The 14996-nt window shown below is 38.6% G+C and overlaps 1 protein-coding gene across 2 annotated transcripts in view; it reads right to left on the bottom strand.

Moving 5' to 3' along the window:
• Nucleotides 1-8331: 8331 nt before the first annotated feature.
• Nucleotides 8332-14996, bottom strand: part of LOC140133753 (lysophosphatidic acid receptor 1-B) — a 91452-nt gene continuing 84787 nt past the window's right edge. For both annotated transcript variants that reach the window (XM_072154335.1, XM_072154327.1), the window contains one exon: nt 8332-10975. In XM_072154335.1, coding sequence (XP_072010436.1) covers nt 10674-10975 — 302 coding nt within the window. In that variant the 3' untranslated portion in view covers nt 8332-10673. The remainder of the gene's footprint in view (nt 10976-14996) is intronic.

Here is a 14996-nt window from a genome sequence, read left to right as displayed (position 1 = left end):
CGCACCAGTCCTGGCAGGTGTATGCACAGTAGCAGAACAGTGAATTTATTACTCCCTGCTCTGCCACTTCTTACATCCACAGCAGTGTCCCGTTGACAGGGGGCTCGCATTACACTTCAATGTGACAGCATCTGCCTTGTGCAGTGCGCCGATACTGTGCTCTTTCTGTATCTGCACAGTGCACTTAACAGATACTGAGGTGTAACATCCGCAGGCCCACTCCTCTTTAAGGGCCCAGTCGCAGCCACATCCCCTTCTAACATGATAGTTACACCCCTGATTGCTCCAATATGGCCAGCCAAGAGTCCTGATCTCAACCCAATAGAAAACCTCTGGAAAATCCTTTGTGTCAAAATCAAGGGAAATAAATCTACAACAGTCACAGAACTGTGGAAGAGACTGGGAGAAGAGTGGATGAAATCCCACCAGAGCCATGTGAGAGACTAGTGATGCCCTGTGGCTGCAGATGTGCTGAAGTCATTCAATGCAAATGCATGCACACTACCTACTGATTGGTGACTGATGTAACCTTTAGAAAATATAATAATCTTTCTCTATGCTACATTCATCGCTATTTTCTGATTATGATGATCTTGTTTTTTGGTAAATAAAGGTTTTATGTGATAAACTTTGATAACTGTTCTAGTGGCATGGTATACCCCTTACAAAAAAACATCAAATGTTGATCATGGATGTGATATTATTTCTAAAGAAAAACAAATGATCACACATCATTTTCTTATTTTGTTCTCCAATGTATATAATAGTAACCATAAAAGCATTGCAATGAACCACTACCTCTGCCTCCACTACTGACAGTAGATGGTGTTAGATTTTATCTACTACTTTTAGCTCCACATACAATTAAAGATATCCCAAACTGGCAAACAGTTTTTATACTCTGGGATTTAAGGTTTCATACAGCCTAGGTCCTATGGTACCCTTAATCTGTGTGTAGCCTGTGGACTACCAGTCTTTTATCATGTTTACTACCTATCACAAATATTACTTTTGGTAGAATTTTACTTGAAACTGTACCATATTATAAACATATTCTGTATCCTACAAAATAGCAAACGTTTTCTTCTGGAATCTGCTTTCCATAACCCTTGATTCCCTAGGACTACACGTTTCTAGCTTAATTGACAATGTGTAGAAGGGACAGTAATTATGTAAGACTTTTTAGTTTCTTTTATTGTACGATATAGCAATTTGAACTTTCTTTAAAACAAATTTCTTCTCTATTGAAACATATATGAACTATATTTGACAACTGTCGCTTCAATTATCTGACTATTACAGTGTCTTTGCTAGTATAATACAGATGTGGGTTCATAAAAGGAAGAGGATGCAGTGTGGTTTTGTCAGTCTGACATTTAAGTAAATAATTCATTATCTCGGTCACCGGAGGATACGTATTTTTGGATATCCTCTTTCTTTAGGCACAATGTACAAAAATTGCCAAATGTGACTTTTTATTTAGTAATTTATCTTTAATGTATAATGATAATCATTGTATGCATATAATGAAGTATGATTGATTCCAAATTCTGTAGTACAGAACTTATATTGTATGGTGACCACTGTAATGCTCACTGGAACGATCACAAAACTATTTCCAAAGTTTCCTCTTAGACAAGTAGTGCATATGCTTCGATGACATAAAATGTGTAGTGGCCGTAATACCTCTCCACCTGGGACCCTGTTCCTGTAATAAATATGATTTCAGTCAACGTTGGTGCTTGGGGTCCCACCAGCAACAATCAACTATTTATGACCTGATGATCCATAGCGTTGGATCAGAAAACTCCTTTATCGGCAATTTAAGGTGAACTGGGTGATTTAGGAAACTAAACCCCCCACAGGTCCAAATGGATTGGTGGTTTAGTGTCCCAAATTATCTATTATTGGGCCTACCTACCTTGATGCCTATGCAGGTTTTCAGTGAAGCCAGGTGAAAGAGAGTTTGTAGGGACTTCATGAGATTCATGGCTAGCGAAGTATATGTTTTATTACGAGTGGCCATGCCTCTCGATGAGTCATTTTGGACATTTCCCACATCATACTTTTTCAAGTATTATGGTAACAATTAATAAAGCTTCTTAGTCTTCACTGCTTATTTTTTTATAAATACTATTTATATTCAGTCCTCACATTTTTCAAGATCTTTCCTTGCTGTCATCCAATTGAATCTTTGTTTACTAAAATGACATTTTACCTGGTTTTGGCAAGAGAAAGAGTTCCATTTACTTTTGGGTAATTTGGGTTTTAAGTATACAGCACAAATGGAACCCACTAGCTAAAACTGCACAATAAACAAGTTAGTGCACAAAACAGGTTTATTGAGGATAGGGAATTGGAGCAAAAATCTTTGGCAAAATGCTTTAATAATAATAATTCTTTATTTATATAGCGCACACAGATTACGCAGCGCTGCACAAAGCATGTCAAATTTTATAGAAGTGTTTCCGAGTCTTAACTACTTCAGACAATGATTTAAAGGAAATCTATAATTTCATATGATCTTTTTCACTGGTCCCCTGCAGGTCTCAGCGCCCACATTGAAGCCATATCTTCACTTGTGCAGTCCTCTGCCAATGTAACCTTCCTAGATCCAAACCCCATGCATGTGCATTTGAATCTACTATGCATGGATGCAGTGAGATCCGTCACGTGTAGTTACAGTGCCAAAAGTGCCTAACTTCAAGACAAATGCCAGTCTGTAGGTTACTGACTTTTAGGAATATGCAAAGGTAATAAATGTATGTAGCTGAACTTAGATGGGATTCAAGAATGGATTCACTAGTGGGCCCGAGAAATTCCCTGGCTACTTTAATTGTGACTGAATGACATATATCTCTTTGTATCTGATTTGTGTGATTTATGCTTACCTGTCCATACTACCATAAGCTTAAAAAAATGCATAAAAACAACCAAACCCAATAAACACACCTCCTGGCAGTGCTTTATATTCTGCCTAATGAATGGTTGTAATGTGACTAAAAGCTCTGCCAAAATGGAGATGGGCACATTTCTTAAATACATTATTAGGAATCCATTTCAGAACACCAGCAGTCATCAGTGGTGAAAGTGGAAAGATAATGTGAAAAGCATACCAATTTTCACATAAGGACACAACGGAACCCAACTTTGGCCACTGTTAGGTCAATCAAGTGACATTAAAAGTTCATACCATGTCTGAGGTGAATCCAAAATGCTGAAACAACATGAAAATCACCAAATATACACTTGAAAACACACATTTAAAGGTAGTACATCATACTTTCACCTCACTATATATAGGTGTCATGTGTAAAATCAGTGTAATCCCTTCTCGTCTGGCTTTTTTTAAGCAATTACAATTAATAGTCGATTACAACTTTGAGGTGAGTTATAGCCATTTAATTGTATTTTTTTTTAATACTGTGTCAGCAACTCCTATCACACTGTCATTAATGCCATTGTTGGAATGGATTGTAAGAAGACTTGTTAAAAGCGGGGCTGGACAATAATACAACATCTATTAAAGCATCTGGAGGTAATTGAATCAAGTTGCTGAAATATAGTCTTTCAAGCACATGTGAAAGCGGAGGCTTGTTTATTCAAGATGGATACTCTTTTATCAATGGCCAAGTTCATAAAGCTGATGAGTGTGAAGGGCAAAATATATTAAAGTTAGGAAAGTGTTCAGTCTCTTAAAACTGTGAATAACGTATACTGTAATATACATGAAAATATGTAACAAAATGTTACTCAACTTTGAAGAAACACTAAGAGCGTAAGAAACTAATGAAACTGTGTGTTTGAAAGTAATTATATATGCATGTGATGACAAAATTAGGGAGAAAGGATAGGTTTATTAGGGAAAACTGTTGAAAACTAATCTTGTTGGGCAAACTTCAGCATAGATACAAAATGAGGTGGTATGGAGACTTGTGCATTCCATATGCTATTCCGTGGCACTTCCTCACAGATATGTCTTATTCCATAAATAGTAATTCCTTTATATACTGCACACAGATTCCACAGCACTACACAGAGTTTGCCAAATCGGTCCCTGTCCCCATGGGGCTCACAATCTAATCATCCTGCCAGTATGTTTTGGAGTCTTGGAGTTAACTGGAGGACCTGGAGTAAACCCATGCAAACACGGAGAGAACATAAAAACTACAAAAAAAAAAAAAAGTTACTTTAGCAATTTGGCTCAGAAATGCCACATGAAGACCTGCCATGAGAGGCAAAATATCTGCCTGCGGAAGAGCTGTAAGTGCCCTTCTAGGAGTGATCAAATATCATATGATGTAGCACCTCAGTTTATCAATCAAGCAGTGAGTTGGTGTCTTGCATTGCTATCTCTCCGCTGAGGTCAGCTTCCGGCCGGCAGAGTTGGCCAACTATGCCCACTCATCCCTATTGCGAGGGCTGTATCAGGCGCAGAGATATGGGAACGGGTGGGCGTGGCCAGCCATAGGCTGACCTCAGTGCAGCTTCTGTGCTCAAAATCTTCAGAGCAGAGCTCTAAATAATGATCCATTGAATTATTTCATTGGAATTTACAAGAACAAACATGTCAGAAAGTAAAAGGTCTTATGGCACACATATAATGGCATAGGTAAAACAATGCTTTATTTCAGTTTAATTTATTGCTTGCAATGTTAAACAAAACTTATAAAATTCGAAGAAAAATCCCTTAAGTGCTACAAAGTCAGTTAAATATAAACCACATTGAGTTAGACATTGTACATGAAGACCTACATTCCTATTGTAAGGATTTCAGTACATAATCTTATAAAATCTAGAAATTATTTATACCCCCTACACACTTTTGTGTCACATACATTTCTGTTGGAACCTACACCTTTAGGGTAGTAGGAGCATATGAAAGGTTGTAATCCTTTAAATGTCAAATATTAAAATTCCCTTTCAACACACATGCTTGTCAGCTCAGCTACCACCACTTGTTCAGCCAGGTCCAGAACGCTCAAGGCAGAAGCACAGGTGAACAGGAAAATATATAATTCCAGCACAGTCTCCTAGGTCATCTTAAAACCAATTATTTTATCCTGATACAGCAGCAGTATGATACTTTTCTGTGCTATTACAGGATGTATCATATGCTCATATCACAAAATTTCGTATCACAAATTCTTTTAGCTAAAACAAGTTAAAATGGGCTGCTAACACTGAATAAGCAAGCCATATAACAAGAAAACGCTCGAAATGTTAGTATTTAACCAACATCAAAATAAATTACACAAAGTTATGGCACAAGTATCTAGCACTTTACCAAATAATATGGGCCACTGATTGACAGCATTCGTCCAATCATTGTGCCTAGCTACGAAATGGGAGAAGATGATCAAGGGATCAGAGTGGGTAGCATGAAAGAGGCAACAGATTTGCCATGCAGACCTGAGCTTGCAATACATGTGATATTTATATATTTGTATCACAAAAGACAAAAATATAACAGACATCATGTCTTTATTGGCTAAAAATAAATGGGCTGCTAACACTGAATAAGCAAGCCATATAACAAGAAAACGCTCGAAATGTTAGTATTTAGCCAACATCAAAATAAATTACACAAAGTTATGGCACAAGTATCTAGCACTTTACCAAATAATATGGGCCACTGATTGACAGCATTCGTCCAATCATTGTGCCTAGCTACGAAAAGGGAGAAGATGATCAAGGGATCAGAGTGGGTAGCATGAAAGAGGCAACAGATTTGCCATGCAGACCTGAGCTTGCAATACATGTGATATTTATATATTTGTATCACAAAAGACAAAAATATAACATACATCATGTCTTTATTGGCTAAAAATTTAAATCAAGAAGAAAATGCATTCCTATAAGCTCAAGCTTTGCTAGAAAACAAAATTATTGAAAAGTGGTGGTATTTATATTTTATATATGGCGTTCAAAAATATGAAAAGAAAAATTCTTGCAAAATTTGTGCTATACAACAAATATTCATTGCAAGCAGGTCAAACCTATACTATATACCATATTCAACTTACTTACTTATCAATCTTATACAGTTTCCTTTTAACCACATTTCCACTGCAAACTTTCATAGGTCATTTCCTAAATCCTCTGGATATTCGTGATACAACCTGGCTCCATCACACTTCCTATGTGTATCCACTGACGACTTTCTCTGGCAGCAAAGTGAACTTATCACCATAAATCTACAAACCAGTCTACAGGCAGCGTGTTATAGAGAAAGTAAAGCTGGGTCTAATGATAGCTTTGAGGGGTAAGCATTGGATGTTTTATAGATGGCCAGTCAATAGAAAAACTAAAAACTTTAGTAATCAAAATGAACACTAAGAGCCCCCAGAAGCAGTGTAACACCCTGGTTGGATGGAGTTTAAAGGAGTTCTGAATGAGGCCCCACTGTGGCTTTGCATATGGATTGAGGAAACTAAACTCCTTAAGAAGAATTTGCCATTAAATATGGTATGGAGACTTAAAGGTCATGCATGCTCCACTGGAGATTCTGTGAAGGAAATATGCAAATAAGTTTACTCTGTGCTGATGTGATGCAACAACATTGAAACAGCACTGTCTACTGTCTTATGGAATAGATAAAAAGGTTTGGCTATTAACCCACATCATATCAGTAGGTTTCCTGAAAGTCATGCTTGCTCCAAAGACAAAAGGAAAAGTTTTCCTTATCCCCCCCATGGAAAACCTATTTGTATAGGGAATGAATCAATGTTATGAAAAAAAGAAACAACAGATACATAAAAGATCCAACTGTTTCCTCTCAAGCACTGGAATACACAAGCTTGGCGATGACAAGGATAGTAGAACCAATAACGGTTAAATCATACATTTTTTGAATTAAATAAATTCCTGTTAAAAATAAAGTTGTAAAATGTTCTGTGATTTCCAAGTGTCTCATATTTATACAAGTAATTTGTTCCTGCTTTTATGAGTTTGGATGCTTCTAATCACTTCAGTATTTCATTCTATAAGTCTACCTTCAGGAAAGGAAAATAAAATACTGAAAATAAAGAGATTCAAGGAAGTATGTACTATAGCTTGAGACCAATTTACATAAATTCATTGCCAATATGTAAAGTAGTTACATTGTTCCACTAAACAGAGCTTGTCCTAAGGCTTAAAGGACACCTGTAATCAGGTCTCTGTCACTAGTCCTGTCACTACTACCTGTAGGAGCAGCTCACAAGGATCCAACACAGCCTTTATCTAGTTATTTCATACATTAATCATTGTAAAATCACCTTTTCTTTATTATGTAAATGAGACTGATCACATGGTCAGAGGCAGTGATGTCACCCCTGTTACCCCTCCCCTCTCCTCCCCCTGCTCACATCTGTGTGTAATGTATAGTAAAGCATTGCTAGTGTGTGTGCTGCATCTGCTGACATGCTGCATCCTCCCATACACATGTGTAAGACACAGACATCAAAGAAGGTCATTTGTAGCTTGTGACAGGTTCCAATAGCCTATGTTATGCTGATAATAAAATTCCTTTATCAGCATGCTGAATAATTTCAGTAGTTTATAATAGTTTATTTCACATTACCCAGCTTCCAATCCACCCAGGGAGAAGCAGGTAGGGGGAGGCAACTGCAACCTATCAGTCTACCCTCCTCTATACCCTACCAGCTCACTCAATTTTGTTGAGGAGAAGATGGATGTATCAGGACACACGGGCTGCAGTTGCCCCCCTCCCCCCCCCCTTCTCCGTAGGGAGACGGCTAATGTAAAATGAACAATTATAAAGTACAGAAATGATTCGGAATGCTGACAAAGCCATTTTTATAATCAGCATAGCATAGGCCAGTGATGGCAAACCTTTTAGAGACCGAGTGCCCAAACTACAACAAAGACCCGCTTATTTATCACAAAGTGCCAACACAGAAATTTAATTTATGATTTATACTCCCTTCTCTGTTACAGTTTTCATTGATACCAGCACCTCAGGCACCAATAAAGCAGAAAATAGTCCCAGGTAGAGCTGTCACTTTAAAATGGGCTGTCTGGGACTGCAGGAAGATGCCTGGAGTCATCTCTGGTGATTGCCTGAGTGCCCACAGAAGGGGCTCCGAGTGCCACCTCTGGCACCAGTGCCATAGGTTAGCCATCACTGGCATAGGCTATTGTGAGCTGTCACGAGCTAAAAGTGACATTCCTGGCAACAGGTTCACTTTAAGGATTTTTCTGTATTCTCAAAAGTGCCACACATGCACATAGTTAACGACTGTATATCCTTACAAACATGATTTATAGATGCATACATCATAAGTGTAGTGCACAATAAAGATATCAAAACAAAATGTCCCATGGATGTCCTGTTTAAACCAAGGTATTTCATTTTATTTTTACTTCTTAGAGAAGGGCAGGTAAATACATGTCAAATTTCTACCTAATATACATTTTACCTATGGCATTCTGCCAGTTACTAGTTATATTGTACATAATAACCATCACAGTACCATTGTACCACTGCCTTTAATTCCTTCACATTGCTAGTGCAATCACGTGATCAATGATCACTTGGTTCCCTCTTGACCACATATAATAAATGACAACAAATCTTTGTAACACAAATTTCAATAGTTCCAATTACACATACATTTCGCTCTGTATATAAGCCCACTGATATTCTAGAAGAGTTCCATATTCCCTTCGGAATATTGACTTATCAATCTACATTCGCAATTCACAAAGCCCTCTGCATCAACTTCTGAGTCCTTCTTCATCCTTCAATTCAAGTCTGATGAAGGGTCCATTGTGTGAACAAGATGTTACACATTTTCAATAATTAAATTCATTGTTTATAAATCACACAGCATCAAAAAAAAGTTCATCTTGAGTGCACATTTTTTTTTTCTTGGATACGATCCAACAGTTCTCAGAATGAATTAAAGACATCAAACAAAATACCATGGATGAAAATATATTTTGCAATGCAAAACCTTTCTATTGAAACCTTATTGCAATGTATTGGTTAATACAAGTTACTGGCCATTATGGGATAGGAACAGGTTATTTGATATACTATGAAAATATGAAGTGGTTAACTAATTATGAAATTATAAATGTAGCTTATAACCTGTGTTTGGTAAGGATTAGGTAAATCTACTGTGGTGCTAACTGTAAAGCCAAGGGCATTTAATATATTGATAGATTTCATGCCCAGTCCTTTTGTTCTCAGACAAGAGAAGCCACTAACCTCTTGATGATGGGGGTCTTGCTCCCCTTTTACCTATGGAGTAAACATGCACATACACTATGTGAGGGTTCAGGAAGAATAGCTGTTGTCCTATACAGTATGTAACAGACAGCCATAAAAAGTGCATGGCCTTCTTATAGACCCATAAGAAGTCATCATTTTAATGAACTTACCAGGTAAATTTAAACATAATACTTATAGATGACAGTCATATCCTGAAGCAAAATGGTTTAAAGGTTTGCTTCACTCTTTATTTCTTTTCTTTTTTTTCTGCTTGAAAACAAAAAAAAAAAAGAGATATATACCAGCGTGAGGGTGGCTTTTGCTGTGGCAAGAAACACAAGCTAAGGATCCCAGATCCTGTATGAAACCTAAAGAGCAAAGCCATAGTCCTATAGGTTAGAGAGACCTCTTGGGACCTCCTAGGCCCCTGGGTCTGGTCATTATTATAGCCAAAGTGACCTTTATAGTTATAGACTAGCAAAACATTGCTTTACCGATAAGGGAAAATTATCAGGAAAAAGTTTTTTGTGTTTTTTTTGTACACTCCAAGGGACCTTATTTATGGCAGATCAATACTTCAGATGATATAAATATAAAAACAGGCTCTGAAATAGACAAAGTCCATAAATTCAGCGAGAAAATACTGACACTATGCCAATCATTTTGGCACAAAAAAAAAAAACGTAGTCCTTTAGATAGGTAGGAGACAGGTAGGAGCATTATCCCTCATAATCCTATATAAAAATAACGACTTTGCTAAATCGCAATGTTCCCCTTATTTAGTGTCATTATAATACAGTCTCCATGATGACATCAGCACAAGTTACAAAGTTAATCTCAGCTACTTGCAATCCTGTTTATTTATCTAGAGGTTAAGACAGGTATTGTGCATTTTTAATTCTTACAAATGCCTCTAGAAATCTAGAAAAAAAATGTACAAAACAAAATACCAAAATTATATATTTATAAAATAAAACATTATAACAGAGAAAGACTACACACAAAAAAAACTAGCACAATGCTTTTGTTTATATTAGAAAAATATCTATTTTCTTCTCTCCCCCCACTTTAAGGCAGTGCAGCTATACAAATGTTAACAAACCACTCCAAAACAGTGTCCATCTCAAGCATGCTGACGATACTAAACTTTAGATTGTGTTTTATGGAATATATTTCTTTTCAACTATTTGTTTTGTAATGAACCAAGTTTCTACAGAAATGGCAGTTTTAGATATGTTAAGTCTATAAACATGGGTGAGCTGCTATTGTGGAGCATTAGACATTCATTTGTTAAGGTTGACAGTTTTCAGTACGTTTGGAGTTAGTCTGTTGTGTTCAGGAATAGTAATAAAATGTGTTCCTGTCCTTATGCTGGCTCTGCAGCATTCAGCAGTAAGGCACACACTCCAACATGGCCTACATGGTCCTGACTTATGACCTGTTCGGTCCCAGTTCACACAACAGAATGGTCGTTGCTGTGCACACCAGCCAAAATAGTATGGTTGAGTGAGGATGCAGATCGGTCAGAACCCTCTTGGGGCCCGTTTGTGTTTTCCGTTCTCTGGCAGCATAGGATCTGTTTAAACGTGGCGCTCATTTCCTTGTCTCGGTAAGAATAAATGATGGGATTCATAGCAGAGTTGAATTCAGCCAGTAGAAGGAAAAACTTCTCATAGTCCAGAATATTACACTGTGGACAACACACGTCCAGTAGTAACAGAACCAGACCTGGAGTCCAACAAATAATAAAGGCTCCTGCAGAAAAACCAGAAAATAAGACAGTTAGTAGATTACATGTAGATTACAGGACAAAACAGTAGATGGACGGCACTCAGTAAAACAGTGGTGCTCCGGGTATGGCCTCAGCCTCAGTACAGGTTTGTAAAGAAGATCCCGGCACTCACCAAAATCATGCAAAAAGGAAGGCCTTCGAGGGATTGAAAAACATGGCTACTTCTTATTTCCAAAACTACACCATATCTGTCCATGGGCTATATGTGGCACTGAAGCTTAAAGGACATCCATCACCATTTTCTCGGTGGTAGACTGTCCCATATGCCATACACCTTATGCTCTATATGGAGTCTCTTTGCGCTTCCTCCGGGGACACCGTGGTAAAGAGAAAATAAACTTTTATATTAATTTAAATGAGCCAGAGGCGCTAAGGGTCTCGTCCGAGGAGTGCCTCCTGGCTCCTCCGAAGGCTAATTAATGCTAGCCCCCCCCCCATGCCTCGTTCATATGCACTGCTCCCAGCTACTCACATGGTCAGGCAGCCGGTGACATCATCCGGCACTCTTCTGTCGCAAGAAATAGAGAGTGCCGGATGACGTCACCGGCTGACTGACCGCGCAGGAAACTGGAAGCGGTGATACGAATAAGGCTGGGGGCGTGCATAAATTAGCCTTTGGAGGAGCCAGGAGGTGCTCGCCAGACGAGACCCTCAGCGCCTACGGCTCATTTCAATAGACATAAAAGTTTCTTTTCTCCATACCACGGGGGCCCCAGAGGAAGCGCAAAGAGGCTCAGTAGAGAGCATAAGGTAACGAGGGTGGCGTATGAGACGGTCTACCACCGAGAAAATGGTGGGAGATGTCCTTTAACTTCAAGTAAAGCAGCCTAACAATTTTGAAGCAAACCTGTCACCAGGAATGTCCTTTTTAGGTGTTGATATGTTCAATAAGCAGGCAGGGGATCTAGGAGAATGGTATGGAAGAGAACCTGACAGGAAGTGGTGAGGGGTGAAAGAGCAAGGACTGACACAGGCACACATAGGCTACAGTTGTCCCAATCCCGGGAGCAGGGAGCCAGGTAAATGTGAATTTAACTTGTATAAACAACTGAAATGATTCAGAATGCAGACAAAAGCAGCTAAAAATTACATTCCTGTTAAAAAGATCGCTTTAAGCTTCAGGCCCTCATATATAATGTAGTAGGATTTCAATTTAATACCGCAACCTATACAAACAAAATAGATCAGACAGACAGAGGTAGACCTTATTTAGTTAAATCATTTATAAAGAATCATGAGTAAAAAAAATTAAATTCTTCATTACATGTGGTCTTACAGAGATAATTGCAAGACAACAAGTACCATATGGCTGTTTAGACAGTGTGAGAGTATTTACTACAACTGACGTGCATGTTTTTGCTGCAGAAAAGTTGCATCTCGGTAATTCTGCAATATTATGAGCCTAAAATAGTGCAATTATGGACTAAGACATGAAAAAACACGCACCTCAGTTGTGCTAAACCACACCTCCTCCATGTGTGCTAATGGTTTCCTTCATTCTGAAGAAAAGCAAGCTTTTCAACACCAAGTTAAAAAAAAAAAAAAAACATCTATAATGCATGTGTGACACAAATTATCTTTGGTAAAACTGTTCTAGTTGCCCATGGATACTAATCACAGCACAGCTTTCATTTTATAAACAGCTGTGGGAAAATGAAAGGTGAGCTCTGATTTGTTGCAATGGGCAACAAGAACAGTTCTGCTCTCAGACACTTCAGAAAAATCTCCCCTCTTGTGTCCATCACTACCCACCAAGTGTTGCAACAGGAATTACACAGGGAGACTCCAGAAAAAAAAAACATCCTTTAGTACTCTCCGTGCACCAGTATAGGATAAAGTGCCGTGGTCACGGTAGATACATCATGAGGCTTAGACCTCATGATGTATCTGCCGGCCGTCCTACACTGGCGAACAAAATGACACCAGGTCAGGTATAGCGTAGTTTTGTGTAAAAACCTGTCTTACATTCAGTGTTGAGTGTTCACAGGTTTTTTATATATATTCGTAGGCATGGGACAGGAATGCCTGCATACACCCCTTCACGTCCACATGTCGTGGAGGTGGTGTAATCACAAAATTAATAGCAGTTTCTTGCAGTGTGGTTAGGGTGAAGTCACATGTTGCAGTTAAAACTGATTTGAGGTGGTTTTAGGTGCAGTTTTGTCAATTTAACAGGTAAAAGACATGAACTGAAGGAGTGAGAGAGATTTGTGGAGTAGGTTTCCCCTTCAAAATCAAATTCACTCCTTCAGTTCATGTCTTTCACCTGGTAAATTGACAAAACTGCACCTAAAACCACCTCAAAGCTGATTGCGATGCAGTTTTAACTGCAACGTGTGACCATACCCTTATAGAGATCTCCCACTGGCCTCTAGTAGGTCACAGCGGAAGCCTATCCTGCACTCAGCCGCACCTCGGCATTAGGTAACTTTATGATAGGAAGCAGCCATCTGCAGGATACTGGCCAGACACCGGTCTGGTTTAGATATAAGTGGGTGGTGCAAACAACTATGTAAGAGCAAGTAATAAACATATGGCTGACTTTATTGGTGGAGTGGTGACAGCCACTGGATGTTTCGATTTAGAAAATAAAAGGTAAACAGATATAACAGGGAAATAGAAATGCGCCTGAATAGACATTTTTCAGCATTTTTTCTTCAGTATCATTTTGTTTAATAATAATTTGGTAAATACAGTAAGTGTTTTCACTGTATGCTACTAAATAGTCTTTAAAGTGACTAACCACATGCAAAAAATGCCTAAAATAAATGAAGTGCTGTAAAACAAGTTTGACGTGAGAAAAAGAAAATAAATTACAAATGTCTTTTCCTAAGGCCGTCTAAATAAGGAAGTGTTTGTCAATCAAACATTTCCCCTTCCAGCAACCCCATTCTTATCAGATAATTGACTAAAACCAGAAGAGCGTGAGAGTGTCATTCACATGAAGTTGAATTAAACAAAACAAGGGAAAACACATTCTTTTCTAGGAACGGGTCACTTGGATTTGTAGTTTTCAAATTTAAAGGAGATCTACCATCACAATCAAGCATGATAAACCTGGGACACGTACTCATAGATCCAGACACTGTGACTTGTAATCTTTATATAATTGTTATCCATGGCCGCCTTCCTTCTAAAATAAACGTTTAACATTATGCTAATGAGCCTGAGAGACTACTGGGGCAGTTCCCAGAGCCTCTCACAGGATGTAACACTGCCCCCCCCCCCACTGTCCGATGTAATCTCACTGTCACACAGGTAGTTTCAGCACACAGTGGGAGGGGAAATTCTCCTTGCCCACTGCCTGTGAATCTGTCTGCCCCCAGTAGCCCTTTCAGGCTCAGTAGATTAATTTTAAAACTTTCTTTTAGAAAGAAGGTCATAGATAACAAATATAAGAAGGTTACCACAGTCGTGTTGCCTGGATCTATGAGGAAGTGCCATGTCTTCTTCAAATACTATGTTGCTTACACATCGACTATGGATGAGATTTGGAGGTAGAAGGGTTTGTTACTTCTGCAACAAACTCTTCAGGGTTCCAAAGGCAGCTTTTGGTGTCTGCCGTTTCCAGGCCGGACTGAAAGTGCCATTGTTTTGTTCATTCTGTCAAGTGTAAATGAATGGCATGTGAAGGGCAAAGAGTCGCCCAGCGGTCTAATGCAGAATGGACACAAGGTTAGCACTTCCTGCTTAAAGGCACTGGTTGCACTGGACTCCAACAGCTTCCACTGCAGTGAATCATATCTCTCAATGGAGAAAGGAGTAGTTTTTCTTCAATCATCATATAATCATCAGTTTTAATTTTCTTTAGGGTTATAGTTACAAAAATGTGGACCTATTTCAGCAATATTTTAGGCACCATCACACCATCCAGGGACACAGGAATGGCACAACATAAATTAACAAGTAAAGGTGCACCACAAGTTCAGTTACCCTGTTTCCCCGAAAATAAGACAGTGTCTTATATTAATTTTTGCTCCTTAA

The sequence above is a fragment of the Engystomops pustulosus genome, chromosome 1 (genome assembly GCF_040894005.1).
Source record: "Engystomops pustulosus chromosome 1, aEngPut4.maternal, whole genome shotgun sequence".
Taxonomy (NCBI): domain Eukaryota; kingdom Metazoa; phylum Chordata; class Amphibia; order Anura; family Leptodactylidae; genus Engystomops; species Engystomops pustulosus.
This window is presented reverse-complemented; position numbering and strand designations above follow the sequence as displayed.